Genomic DNA, 25,709 nt, shown 5'->3' with positions numbered 1-25,709 from the left:
AAAATCCAAAGACATCTGGTCAACTGCATCTAGGTTCTGCACTTTTCATTTTTGCTTCCCTTGGCAACTGAGGAAGCACCCTTGGTTGAGCCCCTGACCCCTTGAGTGACAGACAGGGACAGGTCATTTGGAGACGGTGCCTGGGCTCCCATCGATGTCCAGCACTGTTCTCAGCAGCATTTCAGTAAGCAGAGTTTGTTTTTAATCACTGTAAACATAAGACATGGTCAGTGTTGGAAACACATTGTTGATGTAATGTTTCTATCGGGACCTTGAGATCAAGGTATGCATCAAGGAATTATAGTGCTTCTTACCCTGGGTAACTCATGGTACCAGCTGAAAACATCAATACCAATCAAAGAAAAGACCCTGTTGAGAGGGGGCAGGATCTGTTTGCAGATATAGTAAGTAGCGTTCAGCCTCAAGCTGGGGTCCTGCAGCACCTCAATCGGTCGCCTGACGAGCTGAATGAGAGGCACCCCGGGCACTCCATACACAATGACGTAAGGGACTCTCTCGCCTACCCTAGGTTCAGAGCGCCGATCATATGACAGCATCCTCCTGTTCAAAGGACAAGATATGCATGAGCAATTAATCATTGCAACATTATTACTTGCACCCCTATACTAGCACCTGGCAAACACACCATTATTTCAGGAGCTCACTCACATATTCTCTCTATCTGATGCATATGCCAGGAGATACTTAAGTGCATAACTAGGATTGAAAAGGCTCTTTTATATTAGTGCTGAAAGTGGAGCGGACACTGCAGATTCTATATTAACCAGATGACTTCATGGGAAACTACTCTTCAGCCATGTGTTAAAATGACTTCAAAATAAATTAAACGTGAGTACACCTTCCTGGAATGTTCCAAAGTAAAACTGTAGCATGCAATACGTACAAAGGCATCACAAAATCTCAACTGTTACAGCACACAAGCCTTTAAATTCATTATTCCGCACTGCTCACAGATAAAGCAGCTCATCTGCTGAATTCCTTTTCTCGTGACACCGTGCAATCGTTCTTTGTAAATAATGGTCGAACTACCTCTGAAAGCCAAACATTCAGGCAATTCATTCCAAAAATCACTGCCCAAAAACGTTCATGTTTTGGCTCTTTTGCAATTGAAATTTATACCCTCTATGTTCTTAATCCCTTCACCAGTCAGAATGCTTCCTCCCCTTCCACTGTTCTTCCCCCAAGCCCTCAAAAGGGGAAGGTCCCAATTTCTCCAAACAATCTTCATAGTTTAGTTAAGTGTGAGACTATCCATTCTGGTCAAAGAATAGAAAGGCAACTTATTATTTAAACAGAGAAACTTCAATGCAGAACTGGGTGTCCTACAACGATCACGAAACAACTACTGTGCAGGCACTGAAGTTAATAAAAGGAAGGCAAAAGAAAAATTGACATTTATTCTCTGTAAGACTAGGAAGTTGTTGCAACCATACGAGGCATTAATGAGGCCTCACTTGGAGTACTGCATACAACTTTGGTCCCCTACTTGACAGATGGACTTACATTGGAAGCAGTTCAGCGGAGGTTCACAAGATTGATTCCAGAGATAAGGGGCTTGTCTTAAAGAGAGATTAAGCAGTTGGACCTATGCTCTCTGGAGTTTAGAATAATGGGCGGAGATCTACTTGAGGTATAGAAGATGCTTAAATGTACTGACAAAAGTAGACAGAGAGGAAGTTTTGCTTTGTCGGACAATCTATATGATACAGCTTTAGGATAAGGAGTAGCATATTTAAAACACAGATGAGAAGAAACTATTTCTCTCAAAGGGTCATGAATCAGTGAGATTCACTACCCCAGAATGCAATGTCAATGCCTGCTGTGACATTAAGATGATGAACAGATTTGTAATTAGTAATGGGCTAAAAATCGGTATGGGGAGCAGCAAGAAAGTGGAGTTGAGGCCTGGATGAGATCAGCCAGGATTGTATTAAATGACAGAGCAGGCTCAAGGGGCTGGGTTGCCTATGCCTGCTCAGAGTTCTCATGGCTTTATAACTGAACTCTTCGTCTCTGAAACCATTCTAATGAATCTTTTCTGCAACTTCCAATGCCTCCACATCTTTTCTAAAGTGTGGTGCTCCGGGGTGCTCCAGGTGACATTTGACACAGCCTCCTTGCTCTTGTATTCTCTGGCCCTATGAATAAAACCTTTGTTACTATGGACTGTATTAATCACACTCAAACAGCTTTAATAACTTATACAACCAAGTGTCTCTGCTTCCGCACACCTTCAGAATTATATCCTTTACATTTCTCCATGTTCTTCCCCCCCAAAAAAATCACTACTTTTCCAAGGATTGAACTTCATCCAAACCTACCAGTCCATTCTATGAACTTTTCTGTTCTCCTGAAATTCTAAACTTTCTTCCTTTCTTCCTCACAGCCCAAGTTTGGCGTCATCTGAAAATTTTGAAATTGCACCATACACAAAGTCCAGATCTAGATATTTCCAAGAGAAAGGATCTCAACATTGACGAACCCCACCTCCCCCCAATCAAAAACACTGGCATCACCTTCCCTAGAGAGCACAAGCTGCATGTTACTTGCCCACAAGTCTCTTGTGCAGCACTGTCTCAAAATCCTTTTTGAAGTCCACGTGCAACATATTAATAGCCTTGTCCTCAATCTTCTACTCAAAAAAGTGAGTTGAACATGATTTGAGAACAAATCAGGGCTGGTTTCCTTTATTAAGCCACATTTGCCCAGGTGAGCTTAAGTTTTGTCCCAAAGATTTATTTAGAGTTACTTCATGAACTCAGGATTTTTTTTGTGCGTGCGCGCGTGCAGGCAGTGCTAACTCGGCTAGCATTTACTACTCATTTCTAACTCCCCTGGATAAAAAGGTGGTGGTGAGCGGTCTCCTTAAAATCACTGCAAGTAGACCTGGATCATGAGAGTAACCTTTTTTGAAAGACAGGAAGGAATGTGGGAAAATACAGGTGCGAAGGAGATGTGGAACAATGGCAAAAGGAAATGTCACCGCAGCACTGAGAACCTAGAGGGTACATACAGGAAATGAAGGCTGGAAGAAACAAGGAGTTTGGGAGTGGTGAAACCATTCAGATTTGTGGATCATGTTTGTCTGTCAACTGAACCACCTCCTGTCTGGCTCAGTTACTACACTCTTACTTGGGGTTGGGCACAAACCTGCACAGAAGGTACAATTAATACACACCACACAATCAAACTCCAGAACCACCAAAAGATGATTTAAATAATGCAGGAACGGCCATGAAAGGAAGCTCAAATTACTCCTCTTGACCTGGGTCTCCATTTTCTAATCAGAACAAAGTTATACAAAAGGACAACCTTATTTACTACACAACATCAATTTTGGAATCACTCTTCAGTAAGTTGATGTAAAGAGACATGAATGAGAGAGTGCACCTTTAATGCACAACAAAACAGTTTAACACTCAATTGTGCTGAGTGTCAAGGATCAACATTTTCCCACCAGCCCCACTCCACCAATTGGACGTGATTCCAAGTTTCAGCGCTGCTTCTATTAGAAAAGACAATACATGCTTGGACAGCAGAATGAGATCTGCTGATCTTCCAACACCCTTGACAGGTAAGCAGAGATATCATTATATTTATTCTTAAGCAGAGTCATAACATGGCCTTTTACACATTTTGCTATGAATGCGATGTAATTATGTCATCAATAAAGTGTTGAACTTTGTGTTTCCCATTTTCATTTTGGTTATTGCATATTTTCAAATGTCAAAGAGCCATCCACCCAGCTGCAGGTGCATTTTTCCAGGTGCCAGATTTCTGCTTCATTTGTATACCTGCCCTGCCTTTACTGTCCCAGGAGCAGGCAGCATCACTTTCAATTTGGAATGGTGTTGACTGCCTGCTCCCCACAAGCCTCATTCAATGTGATGTGTTTTGCTCATTAAAGCACCAAGAACCTTGCATCCTTTAACAGCAACAGCAGCTTTCTATGAAGTAGAATCTCAAATTGAAGGGAGACAAAGTCCTTCAGCCAAAGCCCACCCCTTTAATACATTAACTTCCCTATCATTATACTCACTGGAATTGTCTGTGACAAGGATTCGAGGAAGGGATTATTGAGGTAGCTATGATAGCAGCAAATTGAAAGAAAAAAAAATATATAGCAAAGATAAGTGGTAAGCCAGCAGATTGGTAAAATTTTAAAAACCATCAAAAAGGGAGAAAGTCATTAGATTAGATTCCCCAAGGTGTGAAAACAGGCCCTTCAGACCAACCAGTCCATACTCATCCTCCGAAAAGTAATCACCCAGACCCATCTGCCTCTGACTAATGTACCTAACACTGTGGGCAATTTAGCATGGCCAATTCACCTGACCTGCACAACTTTGGACTCTGGGAGGAAACCGGAGCACCTGGAGGAATCCCACACAGACACAGGGAGAATGCGCAAACTCCACAAAGACAGTCACCCAAGACTGGAATTGAACCTGGGACCCTGGTGCTGTGAGGCAGCAGTGCTCACCACTGAGCCACCCCAATCTTTGAGGATAAACTGGCAAGTAACAAAATAGGATAGGAAGAGCTTCTTTAATTATGTAAAACGTGCGAAGCGAACATAGGCTCCATAGCTGCACAGGATTTGATTAAACAATTTGGCAATAATTAAAGCGCATTTAATTTTGGCTTTTTATTTCAAAAAAGAATGGAAATATGAAAACAAGGGAATGTTGCTAAGACAATACAGGGCCAGATCACAGAATACTGTGAATGTTTTTGGTCCCTTTTCTAAGAAAAGGCATACTGACGTTGAAGTCAATCTACAGAAGGTTCACTAGATTGATTCTATGCATGGAAGGATTTTCTGAGGAAAGATTTAGCCTGTACGTGCTACCATTTAGGAGAATGAGACATGATCTTATTGAAACTTACAAGATTCTTAAGGGGTAGATGCGGAGCAGTTTTCTCCCTTGTGGGAAAGTCTAGGACTAGAGGGCATAAATTTTTGATTTCTTACTCTGAAATTAAGACAGAAATAAGAAGGAATTTCTTCTCTCAGAGGGGAGTGAATCTATGGAATACTTTACAGCAGTGGGCTGTAGAGGCTGGTTTGTCAAATATGCTCAAGGCTAAGATAGACAGATTTTTAATTATTAAAGGAATCAAGGTTTATGGGAGAAACAAAAAAGATAGGGTAGTGAAGCTGAAGACCATCAGATCGTCCACGATCTTTCTGAACTGGGCTTGGTGGGTTAAGTGACTTTCTTTGACAGTTCTAGTCTTGTGGACAAACTCTCACATTCATGCTTTCATTTCTTTACTTTGCCTATAGCTAACAATAGGGCAAAAAAAGAGATTGCTTTTCACCTATGTATAATTAACAATTACTGAGAATATTATTTCAAAAGAAAAAAAGGCTTACCATATCGACACCGTGTAATTTGTTTTTCTACATTGCAGTCTTCCCACTGTCACACTTTTCTCATTTCTCTTTTATTCCCTCAGTATTCACTGTTGGATTAATTTCATCTCTTATTTGCTTGTAAGACTCCACTAACACCGGATCAAAATGAGCAGGAATATTCAAATATTTTATATTATTGATAGATTAAGAGCCCTGCAATTGCCCAGATAGTGTCACTATTCTCTTTAAATGACAATCCAACTACCTGGATTCAGTCCTGTTCATCCTGAATGTTTGGCTATTTCTTCATTACAAATCGCTAATATTCAATCCATTTTCTTCAACTGTTTGACTTGCATACCACATTGCCATAGGGATTTGTCCCTTTTGGTTCTAAAGGAGATGCTGAATCCACAAGAGAAACTGGACGGCAAGTTAGCATTATCCTGGGGACACTTCTAGAAATGTTAATTTAACGTTTCAAAATTTCTATCTACATTCAATGATGCTAATAAGTTTTCATTTGTCCCGAGCTGGTACTTAAATATCCTTCCCATTTTATTACTGGTCTAATTAAACTTTTAATTAATTTTTTTTATTCAGATAAGATTTGCAAGTTCTCCAGAGAATGAAAGACAGCTGTGAAATATAATTTAGTGCTTCCAGTGTTTTGGTTACCACTGTAGTAGCTCTGTCCTGACTGGGAGCCAGCTTTGCAGACTTCAGGTTTCTGCCAGTCTAAGTAATGCATTCATAGTTATCACACAAGCCACTTTAAAAGAACAAACAAAGCAGTCCTTTCTAAATCCAGTGGATATTCTAGGACTTTACCACCAGTCCAACTCACCTGGTTAGCTCAAGGGCAGGGACACATGCCCCTGGACGATATGAGTCACTCCCCCGGTACTCTTTGGCAAAAGTCAGGTCCTGCAAGCTGGCCTTCCCTTCTAGTACCTTTGTGCATTGCTTCTGGACATATCTTTTGATTTGACTGATATCTCTTGTTTCAAACAACAGCTTTATCGAGCGTTCTAGAATCTGTGGAAAGGTTCACACATGAAAAAGCTGCAGCCAGTCCTGTTATATACAAGCTGGTAAAGTGCTCCATTTGTTCAAAATTAATGACAAATATTTCACTATTGCCAAACTCTCGTTAAAATTAACATCCCAAGTCAATGAACAACTCTGGGTCAGTTTAGATTATACCAGTCTAAAAAGCAAATGACCATTTTTGGTACATACAGTTCTCATTCCTCTGTATCTGTTCTAGTCTCTCCTATTAGTGGAAACATCTTCTCCATGTCCACTCTATCCAGGCATTTCAGTAAGTTTCAATCAGATCCACCACACCATTCCCCCACACCCAACCCACCCACGACCCCCAACCCTCAATCGCAGGCCCAGAGTCCTCAACCTTTCCTCAAACAACAGGCCCTCCACCCCAGGCATCATTCTTGTATAACTCCTGTGGAGCTCCTCCAATGCCAGTACATCATTCCTTAGATTCGGAGTGCAAAACTACTCAATATTCCAAATGTGGTCTCAGTGTCTTATAGAGCCATAACAGTACATCTCTGCCCTCTCAAAATGAACACCAACATTGCATCCCAACTGCCAAGGTTAACATGCAGATTCAGTTAAGAAATTCTTGAACTAGGACTCCGAAGTCTCATCATACTTCGAATTTCTGAAGCCCTTTCCCCATTTGAAAACAGCCTATGGATTTATTCTTCCTACTTTCCCACACTGTATTCCATCTGCCACTTCTTTGCTCACGCTCTTTGCCTGCCCAAGTCCTTCTGCAGCCTCCCTGCTTCCTCAACACCACCTGCTCCTCCACCTATCTTTGGCATCTGCAATCATTGTATTAATGCCCTCAGTTCCTTTGTCTAGTAATGTAAATTGTGAATAACTGTGATCCCAGATTAGATTACCTACCTACTGTGAGGAAACAGGCCCTTCAGCCCAACAAGTCCACACCGACACTCTGAAGAGCAACCCACCCAGACCCATTCTCCTACACCTAACACTACGGGCAACTTAGCATGGTCAATTCACCTAACCTGCACATTTTTGGACTGTGGGAGGAAACCGGAGTAGCTGGAGGAAACCCACGCAGACACTGGAAGAATGTGCAAACTCCACACAGACAGTTGCCCGAGGTGGGAATTGAACCTGGGTCTCTGGCGCTGTGAGGCAGTAGTGCTAACCACTGTGTCACCGTGCTGCCCAACACAGACCTCTGTCTGAACTCCACCAGCCACTGGCTGACATCCTGAAAAAGACCCCTTTATCCCTGGTCTGAGCCAGTCAGCTAATCCACTATCCATGTCAGGACCTTGCCTGTAACACCATGGATTTTCATCTTGTTTAACAGCCTCCTGTATGGCACCTTGTCAAAGGCCTCCTGGAAATCCAGATAGATCACATTCACTGGCTCTCCCTTGTCTAACTTGCTTGTTATCTCCTCAAAAGAACAGATTTGTCAGACATGACATCCCCTTGACGAAGCAGTTCTGAATCAGCCCCATTTTACCATGCAATCCAGTTACTCAGCAATCTCATCTTTCATAATGGACTCTAAAATCTTAACTCAGGTCAGACTAACTGGCCTATAGTTTACGGTCTTTCGCCTCTCTCCCTTCTTAGACAGGGGTACGATATGAGCCATCTTCCAGGTTTGTGGGACCTTTCCTGACTCAAGCAATTCATGAAAGATCACAACCAAAGCCTCTACAATCTCCTCAGTGATGGTCACTACATTCACCTTTACCCTGACTCTTGAAATCTGGTATATTGCTGGTGTCTTCCACTGTGAAGACCAATACAAAAGTACCTACTTACCTCCTCTGACTTTACTTTGTTTTCAATAACTACGACTCCAGAAACAAAAACAGAAATTGCTTGGGAAAGAAAAAAAACTTAACAGGTCTAGCAGCATCTATGGTGGGGAATGAGAGATAATGTTGAGTCCAGTGACCTTTCTTCATAACATTTCTTTGCTACTGTTACATTTGATTCAATCTTCGCCCCCCTCAAACTGCAGGGTGAACTCAGTCATATTATGGTCACTGCCCTCAGGGGTTCTTTCACCTTCTGTTGCCTAATCAGGTCTGCCCCTCATTACACATCACTAAATCCAGAACTGCCTGTTCAGTGGGCTGTGCCACAAGCCCCTCCGTAAAAATAACTTGTAGACATCCCACTAATTCCTTTTCTTGGGATCCATTACCAACCCAACTTTCCCAATCCACGTGCATACTGAAGTCCCCCATGCTTACTGTAATAGTGGTCTTTCTTACATACCTTTTATTTCCCAGATTTATTTTCTTCTCCACATCCTGACTACTGCCAGGAAGCCTGTACACAACCCTTACCGGGTCTTTTTCCCCCTTTGTGGTTCCTCACTCTACCCACATATATTTCAAACCTTCTAACTCTATTCTGTTTGTTGCTATCAATTTAATTTCTTACCGAACAGGAAACCCTGCCACTTCTGTCTATCCTTTCAGTAAGATGAGAATCCTTGGATATTTAGTTCCCACCCACATCTCTGTGACATTATTACATTGTACCTGCCAATTTTAATCTGTGCTTCACGCTCATTTACCTAGTTTTGTATACTGCTCTTTTTAAAGTACAACACTCTCAGTCCTGCAAAGACTGTCCCTCTTCTCACAGTTGATCCTTTATCTGCTGTGCCTGGAGTTAGATACCGGACACTTGCCTTGAAATACCAGGAGAACTACCTTCTATCGTTAATGGCTCTTTCACATCTTATATAATCACCTACATTCAAAACGAAAACTTGATAATCCAGATTCAGCAATTTAATGTTCCAGTAAGGAGGAAGGACAAGGAATCGCAAGATAAAGGGACCCTTGGGTAACACGAGAGGTGCGAATTTAGTCAAAAAGGGGGAAAAAAAAGCTAAAAATCTGATATGCCAGTGAGGAATAAGAAAATCAGGAAAACACTCAAGCAGGGAATTAGAGCAGGAAGGGGCCTTGACATGACCTTGGCAAGAAGGTTAAAAGAGAGTCACAAGGCAATACATAGATAGATGAAAACCAAGACGATAACTAGGGAGAAGGTAGGACCACTCAAGGATAAAGGAGGGAAAGTGACTGGAGCCAGAAGATGTGGGTGAGATCCTAAATAAATACTGTGTGTCAGTTTTACCCAGGAGAAGGATACAGAGGGCAGTGACATTTGTGTGGAGCATGCTAATATGCTAGGCATTTTGAGATCAAGAAAGAAGTGGTGGTGGATCTCTTGAAGAGCATTAAGGTGAATAGGTCCCCAGGGCCCGATGATATAAACTCCAGGTTACAGAGAGGCAAGGGTGGAGATTTATAGGGTCTTGACCAAGATCTTAGCAGGCTTGTTAGCCACTGGAGAGGTCCTGGAGGACTGGCAAGTAGCTAACATTGTTCCACTATTCAAGAGCAGAAATAGGGATAATCTAGGAAACCATAGACCAGTGAGTCTCACATCAATGGTTGGGAAGCTATTGAAGAGAATTCTTAGGGATAGGAAAACATGGCCTAATTAGGGACAGTCAGCATGGCTGTGTGCAGGGTAGGTCATAACTTAAGTTGTTTGAATTTTGAGGTGACAATAACGGTGATCGATGAGGGTAGAGCAGTGGATATTGTTTACATGGATTTGAGTAAGGCTGTCAATGGGGTCCCTCATGATGACTTGGCTGCGTGGGTTAGGAATAGGCTTGTCCATTGAAGACAGAAGGTAGTGGCTGAAGGGTGCTTTTCTGGCTGGAGGTCCATAACTAGTGGCGTTCTGCAGGAATCTGTACTGGGGCCTCTGCTGTTTGTAATATATATAAGTGACTTGGATGAAAATGCAGATGGGTGGGTTACTAAGTTTGCAGATGATACAAAAGGTCAGTGGAGTTGTGGATAGCGTAAAGGTTGTCAAAGGATACAGGGGGATAGAGATCAACTGCAGATACAGACGGAGAAACGGCAGTTAGGGTTTAATCTGGGTAAGTGTTAAGTGCTGCACTTTGAGAAATCAAATGTTAGGGAAAAATATACAATTAATGGCAGGACTCTGAAAAGTGTTGATGTACCAAAAGATTGTGAGGTTCAAGTCCATAGCTCCCTGAAAGTGGCCACTCAAGTAGATAGGGTTGTAAAGGCAGCGTATGGCATGCTTACCTTTATTGGACAAGGAAATGAGTACACAAGTCAGAATGTCATGTTGTAGCTTTAGAAGATTTTGGGGTTAGACCACACTAGAGTACTGCGTTCAATTCTGCTTGCCACATTATAGGAAGGATGTGGAGGCTTTCGAGAGAGTGCAGAAGAGTTTTACTTGGATGCTACCTAGATTAGAGGGCACGAGCAATAAGGAGAGGCTAGAAAAGCTCGGATTATTTTCTCAAGTGGCAGAGGCTGAGGGGAGACTTGATAGAAGACTATAAATTATGAAATGCTCAGATATAATTGATGGTCAGAATCTTCTTCTCCCCCTCCCCACAGAGTTGAAACATCTAATACTAGGGAGAGTTATTTTAAGGGAGAGGGGGAAGTTCAAAGGAGATGTGTGGGGCTTTTTAAAAAATACACAGAGTGGTTGAAGTCTGGAACTTACTGCCAGGGTTAAGTGGTGGAGGCAGATACAATAGGGGCATTTAAGGGACATTTAGATAAGCACATGAATATGCAAGGAATGGAGGGATATGGACCAATGGCAGGCAGAAAGGATTAGTTTCATTTAGTATCATGTTCAGCACAACAGAGTGGGCTGAAGGGCCGGTTCCTATGCTGTACAGTTCTATGTTCACTTTACCAGTATTGCTCACTATGTCTGCAAGATGCTGGAATCTGTGCCCTGCAGGATAAGGAAACACGTCAAATGCGTTGTTCCTTTTTGAACCCCACAAAAGGTTAACAGCAATTTGCTGACAAAAGTCTCCCAGTAGTTGCAGGCATTATGCTTGTTTTGATCTATTTATGGACAATAACCTGAAATAAAAAAATACGTACAGCATGAAGGTATCAGATAGCATCTTCTACCCTGTATTCAGAAGTCATCAAATTGGATTCACTTGCTTATATTATGGTGTGAAATACAAAACCTAAATGTCATATTTTAGGTAAAACGACTTGAGGACAATTTCAAGGATATGATGATATCAAATATCCAACTTTGGAATTCTGTGACAAAATAAATTGTTTGAACCTTTGAAATTATTTTCTTTTGTTTGTGCAATTAATGTGAGGATATCTGTGTAGTGGTGAACAAAGAAAGTACTTCATTAAAAAACACAAATATAACATACCTTGGAGACAGCAGGGCAGGAGTCTCTCCGCACAGTTTCGATACCCTTGGCATCAAAAACAGGATCTTTCTGGTCTAAACTCTCATACATATAACCAACATATCTCTTCTTTGATTGCAAAACACATGGTAAGTAAACCTATCAGAAAAACAAACAACAAAAGATTACCACTATGCACGGTCTCCCCAGTTCTGTAATGTCAGTAGATTAGTAATCCAGAACCCCAAGCAAATGTTCTGGGGATATGTGTTTGAATCCCACCATAGAAATCAATAAAAAAAAACTGCAATTAAAATGGTGACCTAATAAACATTGTTCATTGCCATAGAATAGCGTTTGGTTCATTAGTTTCCTTGAGGGAAGCAAAATTGGCCTCCAGACCCACAGCAGTGTGGTTGACTCTTAACTGTTCACACGGAGAACTTTTTTTTTGTATGGGGAAATTCACAAATAGTGCTGATCCATGTGGATGGAGGAATACTGGTTGTACTAAGTAATTACCTGTCAGCAAGTAAACAGCTAAGAGTCAAAGCTAATTTCTATTCATGGACATAATTGTGATTTGTATGTTAGAAAGTATAACAAGCAGAGAATAAACCATCAAATTTAAAAAACCTTCAGCTGTCTGGTGTTAAATATTGCAAGAATTGGATGATAATGAAATTTTTTTCTGTAATAAATTATCAATCTAATTGATAACATTCTGAATGATCATATCATGTTTATATTGTAGTAATAGTTAACAAATTTTCTGCTCAGCTTCATTCCTTATACAGTTTTAACCTGTTTAAAACACTAATAAAGTTTGATCAACTAGTTACCATACATTTGTTAACAGATTCTATTAAGTTCAAAGGATAAAACAAAAAAATGGTACAATCATGACATTTAAAAAGGGATCGGAATGTGTATCTGAATAGGAAGGGTTTAAGAGGGATATGGGCCAAATGCAGGCAAACGGGACTTGATTAATTTAGGATATTTGGTCGGCATGGACGATTTGGACCGAAGGCTCTGTTTCTGTGCTGTACATCTCTATGACTCCAAGTCTATACAGGTAGGCAATAAATGCTGGCCTAGTCAGCAACTCCCACATCCGTACAGACTTGGAGTCAGAGATATACAGCACAGAAACAGATCCTTTGGTCCAATTCGTCCATGCCGACCAGATATTCTAAATCAATCTTTGGTACAGAAACACATTAAAAAAAATTCAAGCCTCTGGTTAGGGAACAGCATATCGCAAACAAATCAAAATGTGGTGAATTTAGGATTCTTCAAACTGTTTCAAAATTTGTTTTCTGAAATGTTAAGGATATGAATGTGAATGTTGAGGACAGGGCAGCACGGTGGCCCTGTGGTTAGCACTGCTGCCTCAGCACCAGGGACCCAGGTTAGATTCCAGCCCTGGGTGACAATCAGTATGGAGTTTGCACATTCTCCCCATGTCGATGTAGGTTTTCACTGGGTATTCTGGTTGTATCCCACAGTCTAAAGGATGTGGAGGCTAGGTGGATTAGCCATGGAAAACATGGGGTTACATGGATAGGGTGGGATGCCATTTCGATTATCTGCAATGTAGGGATTCTATGATTCTATACAAGGTCCTGCATAATCAATCAGCTGAGTTGGATGTGTAAGCATTGAGATGCAACTCCACTACCATGCATTTAAAAACCTCCCTGTTAACATCCTGGGCGTTACCATTGACCAGAAACTGAACTGGACCACGCATATAAATACTGTGGCTACAAGATCAGGTCAGAAGCTAATAAATAGCCCACCGCCAAACCTCGTCCACCATCTACAATGCAGAGGTCAGGAGTGCAATGGAATATTTTCTCATTGTAGTTGTAGCTGCATTTGTACAGGCAAAAAGAAACTCAACACCATCCAGGGCAAAAGCACCTCAATCATACTGGCAGCAATGTACATGACTTACAAGATGCACTTCAACAAATCATCGTGGCTTCTTCAATAGCAATGTCCAAACACGCATCCTCTATCATTTAGAATGACAATGGCAGCAGACGGATGGGAATACCATCAGCAGCAAGTTTCCCTCTGAGGCACACATCACCCAGATCTGGAACGGTCACTGCTCCTTTGCTAGGTCAAAATTCTTGAACTCTCTTCCTAACAGCACTGTACCTATAACACATGCAGGGCGGAAGCTCATCTCTTTCTCAAAGATAGTTTGGGATGGGCAATAAATACTAACCTAGCCAGCAATGCCCATGAATGAATAATCCATGTCCACACTTGCCAAACAGCTTTGCAGGAATAGGAAGTCTCCAATTTAGGTTAAACAGTAAAATTATTAACAGTCAGAAATAACCAGAATAAAGTGATACACCCTTGAGAACTCAAAGTGCAATCTCCACTCAAAATCTTGAAATCTTCCACCACTTCAGATTTTTCTCTCTGCACCGCAGACAGGCTCTAAGTAACCCTAACAGACCCTTCAAGATCACTGAAGCTTGAAAAGGGACTTGAAATTTATTGGCATTACCTGGCTTACAATACTTTAATTTTCAAGGTTTGTGTAAAGGATTTGTAGCTCGGCTGTAGATTCGGCTGTAGATTGACGTAGTTATGAATATGTTCGTGAGATGGGAGGTTGATTTACAGACATATTCTCCTGTCTAGGTGACATTTTCATTGTTTTATGGGGTCTTATGAAGTGCTGCTGTACTCTCTTCTGGAATTTATTTGGTTCCGTTCCTGCTGCTTCTGGTTGCCTGTTGTTGTGGCTGGTATATTGGGTTTAGGTCTATGCTTGTTGATGGAGTCCATGGATGATTGCCATACTTCTAGACATTCGCTGGCTGTCCTCTGTTTAGCTGGTCCTAGGATCGTTGTGTTGTCCCCGTGGAACCTGTGGTCCTTATCGTCTGTGTATAGCTACTAGAGATAGCTGGTCATGGCATTTAGTGTCTAGATGGTGTTCATGGATGCGGATTGCTAGTCATCTGCCTGTTTGTTTCATGCAGTCTTTGCATGGAATCTTGTAAATTATGTTGGCCTTGCACCTGATGGACATAGGGTCTTTCGCTCTGGTGAGTTGTTGTCTGAGCATGGCTGTCAGTTCATGGGCTGTCATGAATCCCAGTGGTCAGAGAAGTCTGGCTGTCAGTTCAGAGACCTTTTTATGTAAGGTAGTGTGGCTGGTCAGTTAGGTCATGCCATGTTTGTTACCTCGTCGTGTTGTCTGCCAGTTAGGCATCTGCAAATGAAGTTGCAGGGATATCTGTTCTTGGTGAAGACTCTGGAGAGGTATTCTTCCTCTTTTCGTAGTTCAGGAGTGATGCAGTCTGTTGCAGCCCTTTTGAACAAGGTGCTAATGCAGCTTGTCTTGTTTGTGTTTGGGTGGCTGCAGTTGTAGTTCAGGATCTGGTCAGTCTGTGGCTTTTCTGTACACTTCTGTGGTGTAGTCACCATTCTGTTATTTCTACCATCTCATCCAGGAATGGGTGTTGATTATGGGTTTCCTCCTCTCTCATAAATCTGATCCCTGTGAGCATGGTGTTGACAATCCGGAGTGTGTTTTTAATTTCTGTTCCGTTCGTTTCAATAAAAAATCACGCCCACGTATCTGATCCAGAGTTTGGGTTGGATTTGTGGTAGGGCTGTTTGTTCCAATATTTGCATCCCTGCTTCTGCTTTGAGCCCAGAGATGGGTGAGCCCATAGGTGTTCCAGTGATCTGTTCATATATTTAGTTGTTGAATGTGATGTGTGTTGTCAAGCACAAGTCTAGTAGTTTGAGTATGCAGTCCTTACTGACAGAACTGACCTCACAACAGGGAAACCTGTTTGTTCAGGATGAAACCAGAAAGCAGCAACACCCCAAGTTTTCATGGATTACCCAAGGTACACAAACCAGATATACCACTCAGACCCAATGTGGCATGCCCAAGATCTCCATCGCATAAACTGGCAAAAGAACTTCAACAAACCTGAAATATCTTATCAGTGAATCCAAACACTCCATACAATCATCACAGAAATTCCTAGACAACATCAAGAACATAAACATGGACAAGGACAAAATAATGGTCTCATTTGATATAACGGCACTGCTCACTTCAACTGACAAAACTCTAGCCAGAGGGGTAACAGCCAACCTCCTGGACAAATAGATTCCCCATTGTGTCGACTGTTCCATCAACAAGGACTGTATATTCAAACTACTAGACTTGTGCTTAACGACACACATCACGTTCAACAACCAAATACATGAACAGATCAATGGAACAGCTATGGGCTCACCCCATCTCTGGACTCGGCAGAAGCAGTGATGGAAAGACTGGGACAAAGAGCCCTCCCACAAATCCAACCCAAACTCTGGATCAAATATGTGGACAACACTTGTTATTATTACAGGAGGAAACCAACAATTAACTTCCATTCATGGATGTGATGGTAGAAAGAACACAGAATGGTGAATGCACCACAAAAATGTACAGAAAAGCCACACATGGACCTGATCCTGAATTACAACTGCAACCACACACACACACACACAGCATTAGGACTCTGTTCAAATGTGCTCCAACACAATGCTCCAAGAACAGATATACCCACAAATGCCTAACAAATAATTCGAGGAGGATATGCCACCACCTAAATTACCAGGTGCTCTACCTTATACGAAAAATGCCTCAGAACAGACAGCCCAACTTCTCCAACCACTCGGATTCACGACAGCCCATAAACCAACAGTCACACTCAGACAACTCACCAGCTCAAAAGACCCTATACCCGTCATGTGCAGGCCAAACATGATTTACAAGATGGAGAAAGTTGAAGATTCCATGCAAAGACTGCACGAAACACTATATAGAACAAACAGGCAGACAACCAACAATCTTCATCCATGAACACCAACGAGCCACTAAATGCCATGATCAGCTATCCCTAAGACCACAAGTTTGATTGAGACAACACAATAATCGAAGGACAGGCTAAACAGAGGACAGCTAGAGAATTTCTAGAAGCATGGCACTTATCCATGGACTCCACCAACAAAACACAGATCTAGACCCAATATACCGACCATGAGAATGAACAGCTGGAACTGGCAACCAGAAGCAGCAGGAATGGAACCAAATAAATTCCAGAAGACAGTACAGCAGCACTTCACAGCAGGCTCCAAAGCACTGAAGATGTCACCTAGACAGGGGACCGAAATGTCTGAAATTCAACTTTCCAGCTTAACAAACACTTCCACAACTATGACATAATCATATAATTACTAAGAAAAATTAAAGTAAGATTAAGCGACTTATTGGGCAAAAGCTTTACTTTCACCGTTATTGAAAATAGGCATCTCACCTTCTCAAATTTCAATTTCACAGGCTTTGGATTTGTGGCAGTCACAGCATCAGCAATCTCCTGTCCAATCTTGAAGGCCTGCTCCTTGGTTGCTCCTTTCAACAGCACAAACATACTGTACAAGAATACAAACCCAACTCAAAGTCACCAATAAAATTACAACTTCTGTTTTAATTTACATTTGCAGCATACCCTTTCTACTTTTCTCAGCCGAGGCCTTCCCAAAACCTTTCCATTTAGGAAAATGAGGTATAATCACTGATATAATCAAGGTTGTGAATTGGCTAGTTAATGTTTCCCTGGCTGGGGAGTCTGGATCACAGGAACAGAGTCTATGGAGAAAGGACCAATCGTTTCAGATGGAGAGGAGGAGAAATTTCTTCACTCGAGAATATTGTGAATCTTTGAAATTATCCTCCCAGAGGGCTATGATTGCCCTATTGTTGAATATATTTAAAAAGGTATATTGAATGAATTTTGGGGAAAGAGGAATTAAGCCCAAGATTGGCCATAACCTTTACTGAATGGTGAAGCAGGCTCAATAGGCCCAAGTATCATCTATTCTTCCACCGGCATCTCCAAACCATCACTGCTATTACTTATGTTTTCATTCTCTACAATTCCTAGATTTTGTTTTCTTTGCCCCTACTGACTTATAACAGTTTTTAATAGTACTAGTGTCTTCTAACAAGCAGTGTGTAGGTTATTTTGGTCATTTATTCCCTCATTAGCATGCTTGTTAATTCTTTCAATATTTTCTATTTCATAACATAAATAAATCTGAAGTCACATGTGGGTCAGTTAGAGGAAGGACTGCTGAAAAGGATATTTAAAAAAACAACTTGCTCAGTAATCTGACAGTTGCACAGTCAACTTTATTGTTACCAGATGTTGTTTTGTTAGAGTTGTAAAACAGAGTCTAAATCTTTGATTCTAAAGGATTATTAGGAACCTCTTTTACTGAATGACCTGCCATACATTTCCAGAAATCTGTGGTCTATTTTACGGGAATGGATTTAAAAAAGGTTCCACAGTGGCATTATAAAATGGAATTTGAGACTGAACCATGAAAATTATTAGGGCAGGCAACCAAATTTTGGTCAAAAGGTTAATAGGTTTTTAAGGACAAGAGAAGTAGAGAGACAGATTTAGGGCCAAGACAGCTGTAAGGACAGTCAGCAATGGTGGACTAATGTAATCCAGGATGCAAAGAAGAATGCAGGTAACCCAGTTGTGTAGCTGAAGAAGATTGGACATTTTAAAAAAAAGTATAATCATACAATGAGGGTGTTGCTCTTAATGTGAATATTCGTGACTCATTGCTAATTAGCCTTGACCAGAATGGATTATGAGGCCAATTCAGATGATATTGAAGAGTCAACCCTATTAACCCTGAATCTCAAGTCACATGTAGGCCAGACCAATTAAGTACGGCAGATTTCTTTTCATTAATGAACATGATGAATCGTTAGTGAAATATTAGTGGCTTTGACAATCAATCGTAGTTTTATGGTTACCATGGGTAAACAAGTTTTTAATTCTAAATCTCATGGGTTGACTTTAAATTCCAGTTGCTGTGGTGGGACTTGAATTGACCTCTTCATAGCGTAATCCTGGCCTCTGGAAGACTAGTCCAGGTAGATTACCATAAATCAACATCTCCTCAAGGAGGGGGGAAAAGGCTATGCAGCCATTTGAAAAACAATTTGAGAATTTGAAGACTGAAGCATAGTGCAACTAGAAGCCAATGCAGCTCAGCAGGTGAATGTGACTTGGTGAGAGCTTAAGAATGTGGTCAGATAGTCAGATTATATTGGAATAGTCAAGTCGAGAGGTTGAAACAAAAAAAGAGGCATAGATGACAGTTTCTGCAGCAGATAAAAAGGTGAAACAGAAGTTGAACCTATTGAAGTTATGGAGATGGAAGTGGGCAATCTTCCTGATTATTTTGCCATATGGTCAGAACACATTTGATAAGACAGATTTCTAAAGACACATTCACATACCTTTTGAAGTTTAGATGCTGGGTGCATGCAAATACATTTCTCAGCCATAACGCAAGACATTGCTACAATTGTAAGATCAATTATGTCCCCACCCTGCCCTAGTTTCTATCCTTTCAAAATATTCCATCCAAATTAGCCAACTAGTTCAAGCGGTGGCACAGTGGTTAGCACTGCTGCCTCACAGCGCCAGAGACCTGGGTTCAATTTCCATCTCAGGCAACTGTCTGTGTGGAGTTTGCACATTCTCCCCGTATCTGTGTGGGTTTCCTCCGGGTGCTCCAGTTTCCTCCCACAGTCCAAAAATGTGCAGGTTAGGTGAATTGGCCATGCTAAATTGCCCGTAGTGTTAGGTGAATGGGTAAAGGTAGGGGAATGGGTCTGGGTGGGTTGCTCTTCCGAGGGTCGGTGTGGACTTGTTGGACTGAAGGGCCTGTTTCCACACTAAATAGTCTAATCTAATTAATTCAATTCTGAATAATGCCAGTCAAACATGCAGTCCCTACGTCAGCAGCTGCTTACTGCAAGTCAATAATTAGGCTCTTGTGTGAAAACTGTTCTGATGAAAGGTTTATCTAAAACATTAACCTGTTTTTCCAATGCTAATCAGCAATCATTTCTAACAACTCCAGATTTTTTGTTTGCTTCTGACTTTTCATAACTACACAGAAATGTTAAATTTGTTACATTAGCTGTTAAATAACTATTTAGGAACAGGAACAGGTATTCAGCTCCTTCAGTTTGTTCCACCATTCAATTAAATCATGGCTGGTCTGTGGTCTAACTCCATATACCTGCTTTTAGTCCAAAAGAAAAATCTCAACTTCAAAATTAACAACCAAACTAACTTCTACTACGGTTTGTGAAAACCTCGCCAAACATCTGCCACCGTGTGTGTAGAAGTGCTTCCGAACTCTCTTGTTCAGACTGCTCTTTTTTCTTTAAAGAAAAAGAGGAGGCCCCCAGTTCTAAAATGTTCAACTACTGAAAATAGTTTATCTTTATAGAGCCATCTTTTTGTGTTAATGTTGTGAAAACTTCAATGAGATTACCCCTTAATCTTTTAAATTCTAGAGAAAACATGCTTAATTTGTATAATCTCTCTTTCATAATTTAACACCTGAAAGTCAGGTATCTATTTAACATTGTTAGCAATTATAGTTTGATCAATAAGTGATACCTGTCAGTGTCTCCATACACAACATGAGCTCCCCACTTCTTTGTCTCATTGACCAACTTTATTGCACGTTCAAGGGTCTCTCTTGCTTTGAGAACAATGCTATCACCAATCTGTTTAAGAAATTGAGAAATTATTCTTCCATACAAATTACATGCCAATGTAACACAGTAAACCTTTAGAAAATACAGAAAATGTCTTTACAAAATATTTCAAGTGGGAGCATGTTAAGATGCAATAACATTTCAAAATACACCGAAAATTAAAATTTGGACTTAAGTGTTCTGATAGTTAAACTAGTAAGAGGAGATTCAAATCCTTCAATCTTTCAGATCCTAAATTTAAATGGCAGTTAAAACCTGTGAGATATTCTAAGTCTTCTGGAAATTACATCCAAGGTCCTCTCTTCCACTTCTTTTTGCAAGACTGGCTTGTTACATTGCACACATCCTTTAAAAGGTTGAAATACTGCCTTTTACTGCATGAAGAAAATGCTGCTCTTGCATAGACTGTTTGTTTCCCAATTGCTGCGCAGCCTCGCAGAAACACTTATTACTGTTAAAGAATCATATACCTGCATTGACTCTTGCTAGAACACCACAAAATTAATCCCAATTTTAAATATACTCTAAGACTGAGCTTCCACAGACATTTTCTGAATAAACAAACTCTCCTCATCCTAGTCCTGAATGGCATCCTCTTATTTTTTTTAAATGACACCCCTGGTACTAGATGCTCAAAGGAAACAAACTACTTGCTTCTAACCCTTTTTTTGAGAGAAATATTTTGTAGGTTTCAATTAGATTACCACTCATTCTTTGAAATTCCAGAGAAGTGTGAGGTGATAAATTTGAGAGGACTGACAAGGTGAGGGAGAAAATCATGAAGGGCACGACCCTATGAAATGCTAAGGACCAGAGAGATCTTGAAAGAAACAAGACAGGTGGATCAGGTGGTTAGTAAGGTTAACATCTCCAGGACACCTGCACCAATCAACCCCACCACCCTGTGGCCAAACATTTCAACTCCCCCTCCCACTCTGCCGAGGACATGCAGGCCCTGGGCCTCCTCCGTTGCCGCTCCCTCACCATCTGACGCCTGGAGGAAGAACATCTCATCATTCGCCTAGGACCCTCCAACCCCAGGCCACCAATGTGGACTTCACCAGTTTCCTCATTTCCCCTTCCCCCACCTCACCCCAGTTCCAACCTTCCAGCACCGTCCTCATGACCTGACCTGTCCTACTTGCCAATCTCCCTTCCCACCTATCCACTCCGCCCTCCTCTCTGACCTATCACCTTTATCCCCACCGCCATCCCCCTGTTGCACTCTTAGCTACCTTCTCCCCAGCCCCACCCCCTCCTCTTATTTAACTCTCCACCCCAGAGGCTCCCAGCCTCACTTCTGATGAAGGGCTTTTGTTTGAAACGTCGATTTTCCTGTTCCTCGGATGCTGCCTGACCTGCAGTGCTTTTCCAGCACCACTCTAATCTTGACAGCTGTCATGTCATGTCATGACACAAATCAACTGATCTAGATTGCCCTGAAGCATTATAATAACCCTGCGTCTTTATGGGTGATAGAGTCAGAGTATGGAAACAGACTCTTTGGTCCAACTAGTCTACTCCGACTGTTTCCAAACTAAACTATTCCCATTTGCCTGCATTTGGCCGATATGCCTCCCAACTTTTACCATTCATGTACTTATTCAAATGTCTTTTAAGTGTTGTAACTGTACCTACACACTTCCTCTGGCAGTTCAGTCCACACATAAGCCACACTGTAAAAAGATCGCCCCTCAGGTCCTTTTTAAAGCTTTGTCCTCTCACCTCAAAAAATATGGCCCCTAGTTTTGAAGTCCCCCATGAAAGGGAAAAGACTCTTGCTATTCACCTTATCTATGCCCTGTATGATTTTATAAATCTCTATAAGCTCACCCCTCAACCTCCTACAGGCTCCAGTGAAAGATGTCCCAGCCTATTTTTAGAACTCACACCCTGCCATTCTGGCAACACTCTGGTAAATTTTTTCTGAACCCTCTCTAATTTAATAATATCCTGCCTATAGTAGGGTGACCAGAGCTATGCACGGTGCTCCCGAAGAGGCCCCACCAACATCCTGTACAACCTCAACATGAAGTCAACTTCTTTTTTAAAAACATCTAGTGGTGAGTGTGTGAAATAAAACGCCAGTGGATGAATCATGCGGATAGTTTGAGTAAAGGTCATTGAAGTGTTCTGCTATCCTGCTGCATCCAATCAGGAATGGTGGTGGACAATTAACAATGCATTGGAGGTGGCTCCACAGAGATAGCCAGTGTCACTAATGGGGGAATCCAGCACATCAATGCAAAGGGCAAGACTGGAGAATTCACAGCAATCATGGATGATGCATTTCTGCCTCAAGAGGACCCCAGCATCACACATGCCAGTCTTCAGTCAATTTGATTCACTGTGTGACATCACAAAACAGCTGGAGGAAGGTTTCTGGCACTAATACGGACTTGCTGTGCTCAATGTGCCGTGAAACTGACAAAGCTGTTCCAGTACATCTACAGCACTGCATCCACCTGACAGTGGAAAATTGTCCATGTATGCCCTATACATTAGTAGTAGGGCAAATCCAACCTGGCCAATTAATGCCCTAACAGTCTACTCTTGATCATTAATAAAGTGATGCAAGCAGTCATATATATTGCCATTAAGCAGCACTTGTTTAGCAATAATCTGCTCATTAATACTCAGTTCGGGTTCCAACAGGGTCACCCAGCTCTTGACCTCATTATGGCCTTGGTTGAAACATTGACAGAAGAGAACAATTCCAGAACTGGGTAAAAGTTATTTTCACAAGAGCAGGGAGGTTACAGGGAAAGGTGTTAGTTAAGTTACAACTGAATTACTGCACGCAGTTCTGGTTATCACATAATAGGAAGGATATGGCTGCTGCCATAACCCACTGTGGTAGCACGTTAGAAATGAGCCCAGCTATTCCCAGCCTTGTCACAGAACTTCGTGATTTTATAAAGTAGGCAAAGTTTCCCAACTTACCATCTTACAGACCTTGATTGTTAAAAAGCAAAGACCAAGTTTCTGGATCAAACAAGAATCACTATTTATTTTAAGTAATTAGACTAGATGTAGGCAGACATTTATAACCTGTATTCATATAATATTACTAATTAAAACCCTAATCCCCTCAAACTCCCCTGAACAGAGAGGGTTAAATTGACTATGGGCAGAGGGAAAAAACTGAGTTCCTTCAGGATTAAAGTGATTGTTGACTATAGAGAACAGTGACAGGCTACAACTGAGATGGGGAAGAACTGAAAATTTCTCTTGCTCTAATATTTCTTGATCCAAATTGTTCAGTCACACAGAAACCAAATGTTACTAGAAAGCACAAAGGTCTTGGTTATTGATAACTGGTCACTAGCCCAATGAACTACTTATTGGAAATAAAAGCTGTGTTGTACATCTCCTCTGTTCCAAATTGTCTACAACTGATCTCTTCAATTACTGCTGGGTCAAACAGGTGTCAGCTCACTTGGTTTTCAAAACTGCAGCACCCTCACCAAAACACTAGTTTTAGAACAGCTCTCTCTCTCTCTCTCATATTTCGGTGCAGAGTTTAGCAAAAGAAAAATAAAACAGCACAGTCATTACAGTGCAGAGGCGATTCACCAGGGTGTTGCCTGGGCTGGAGCATTTCAGCTTTGAAGAGACACTTCTGGCAGTTTCCCTTAAGGCAGAGAAGGTTAGGTTGCTAAGGAGAGAACCTGATGGAGGTGTACAAAATTAGGAGGGCCTACAGTAGACAATAAGAAACATTTCCCCTTAGGTTAGAGATCAGTAACTAGGGAGCCTAGATTTAAAGGCAGGAGGTTCAGAGGTTACCTGGTCTAAAAGCGTAGAAAAGATGGTAACTATCACAATATTTTGGTTGCATTGAGATGAACACTCGAAGTGTCACCGCAAAAAAAGTCTATGGGCCAAGTGCTGGAAAATTGTACTAGAATAGATAGTTGCTGATGACTGGTGTAGATGCATAGTCCAAAGGGCCCCATTTCATGTTGCAGAGCTCTGCCTGGAAAACAGAGGGCCAGGTTGCCCAATCTATCAGAGGACAGTCCTGCCATAATGGCAACAAGCCTGGTGAACTATTGCTACACTCAGTCATAGAGATGTACAACACGGAACCAGGATCTTCCATCCAACTCACCTGTGCCAACCAGATATTCTAACGTAATCTAATCCCATTTGGCAGCACTTGGCCCATATCCTTTAAACCCTTCCTATCCACATACCCATCCACAGGCCTTTTAAAATGCTGTAATTATACCAGCCTCCACCACTTCCCCTGGCAGCTCATTCCATTCACACACCATCTCCTGCATGGAAAAGTTGCTCCTTAGGTCCCTTTTAAATCTTTCCCTTTTAGTTCTGAACTCCCCCACCCAAAAGGTAAAATACCTGGTCTATTTATCTTATCCATGCCTCTCATGATTTTATAAATCTCTGGTCACCCCTCAGCCTCTGTGCTCCAGGGAAAACAGCTCCAGCCTATTCAACCTTTCCCTATAGCTCAAAACCTCCAACCCTGGCAACATCCTTGTAAATCTTTTCTGAATCCTTTCAAGTTTCACAACATCCTTCCAATAGGAAGGAGACCAGTATTTCAAAAGTGTCTTGCACAGCCACAACATGACCTCCCAACTCCTGTACTCAATGTACTGACCAATAAAGAAAGCATACTAAACACCTTCTTCATCATTCTAACTACCGGAGACTCCACTTTCAAGGAACTATGGACCTGCATTCCAAAGTGTCCCGTGTTCAGCAACACTCCCTAAGACCTTACCATTAAGTGTCTACGTTCTGCCCTGATTTGCCTTTCCAAAATGCAGTCCCTCACATTTATCTAAATTAAAAATCCATCTGCCACTCCTTGGTCCATCTGATCAGATGCTGTTGTACTCTGAGGTAACATCCTTCGCTGTCCACTACACATCCAAATTTGGCGTAATCTGCAAACATACTGTTTCACATCCAAATCATTTACATAAATGAAGAAAAGCAGTGGACCCAGCATCAATCGTTGTGGCACAAATGGTCACAGACATCCAGTCTGAAAATCAACCCTCCATCACTACCCTGTCTCCAACCTTTGAGCCAGTTCTAGAACATAGAACAGTACAGCACAGTACAGGCCCTTTGGCCCTCAATAGTGTGCTGACCTTGTATCCTACTCTAAAAATCAGACTAACCTACATACCCTTCATTGCACTAACTTCCGCATGCCTATCCAATAGTCGCTTAAATGTCCCTATGTATCTGACTCTACTACTATTGCTGGCAGTGTATTCCACGCACCCAATACTGAGTAAAGAACCTTCCTCTGACATCTCCCCTAAACCTTCCTCTAATCACCTTAAAATTATGCCCACCACAGTGAACATTACAGCCAGGGGAAAAAGTCTATGGGCTATCCACTCTCATGCCTATCA

General features: G+C 41.6%; 1 protein-coding gene across 3 annotated transcripts in view; it reads right to left on the bottom strand.

Moving 5' to 3' along the window:
- The window catches only part of rev3l (REV3 like, DNA directed polymerase zeta catalytic subunit), a 187,291-nt gene that overhangs the window by 5,374 nt on the left and 156,208 nt on the right, over window positions 1-25,709 (bottom strand). For all 3 annotated transcript variants that reach the window (XM_072551797.1, XM_072551806.1, XM_072551816.1), the window contains 5 exons: window positions 20,210-20,319; window positions 17,027-17,141; window positions 11,691-11,828; window positions 6,231-6,421; window positions 315-561 (listed from right to left, as the gene is read on the bottom strand). In XM_072551797.1, the coding sequence (XP_072407898.1) occupies window positions 315-561; window positions 6,231-6,421; window positions 11,691-11,828; window positions 17,027-17,141; window positions 20,210-20,319 (801 nt within the window). The remainder of the gene's footprint in view (window positions 1-314; window positions 562-6,230; window positions 6,422-11,690; window positions 11,829-17,026; window positions 17,142-20,209; window positions 20,320-25,709) is intronic.

This window comes from Chiloscyllium punctatum, chromosome 3 (assembly GCF_047496795.1).
Source record: "Chiloscyllium punctatum isolate Juve2018m chromosome 3, sChiPun1.3, whole genome shotgun sequence".
Classification (NCBI taxonomy): domain Eukaryota; kingdom Metazoa; phylum Chordata; class Chondrichthyes; order Orectolobiformes; family Hemiscylliidae; genus Chiloscyllium; species Chiloscyllium punctatum.
Note: the sequence above shows the minus strand (reverse complement) of the source record. Positions and strands in the feature narration are given on the sequence as shown.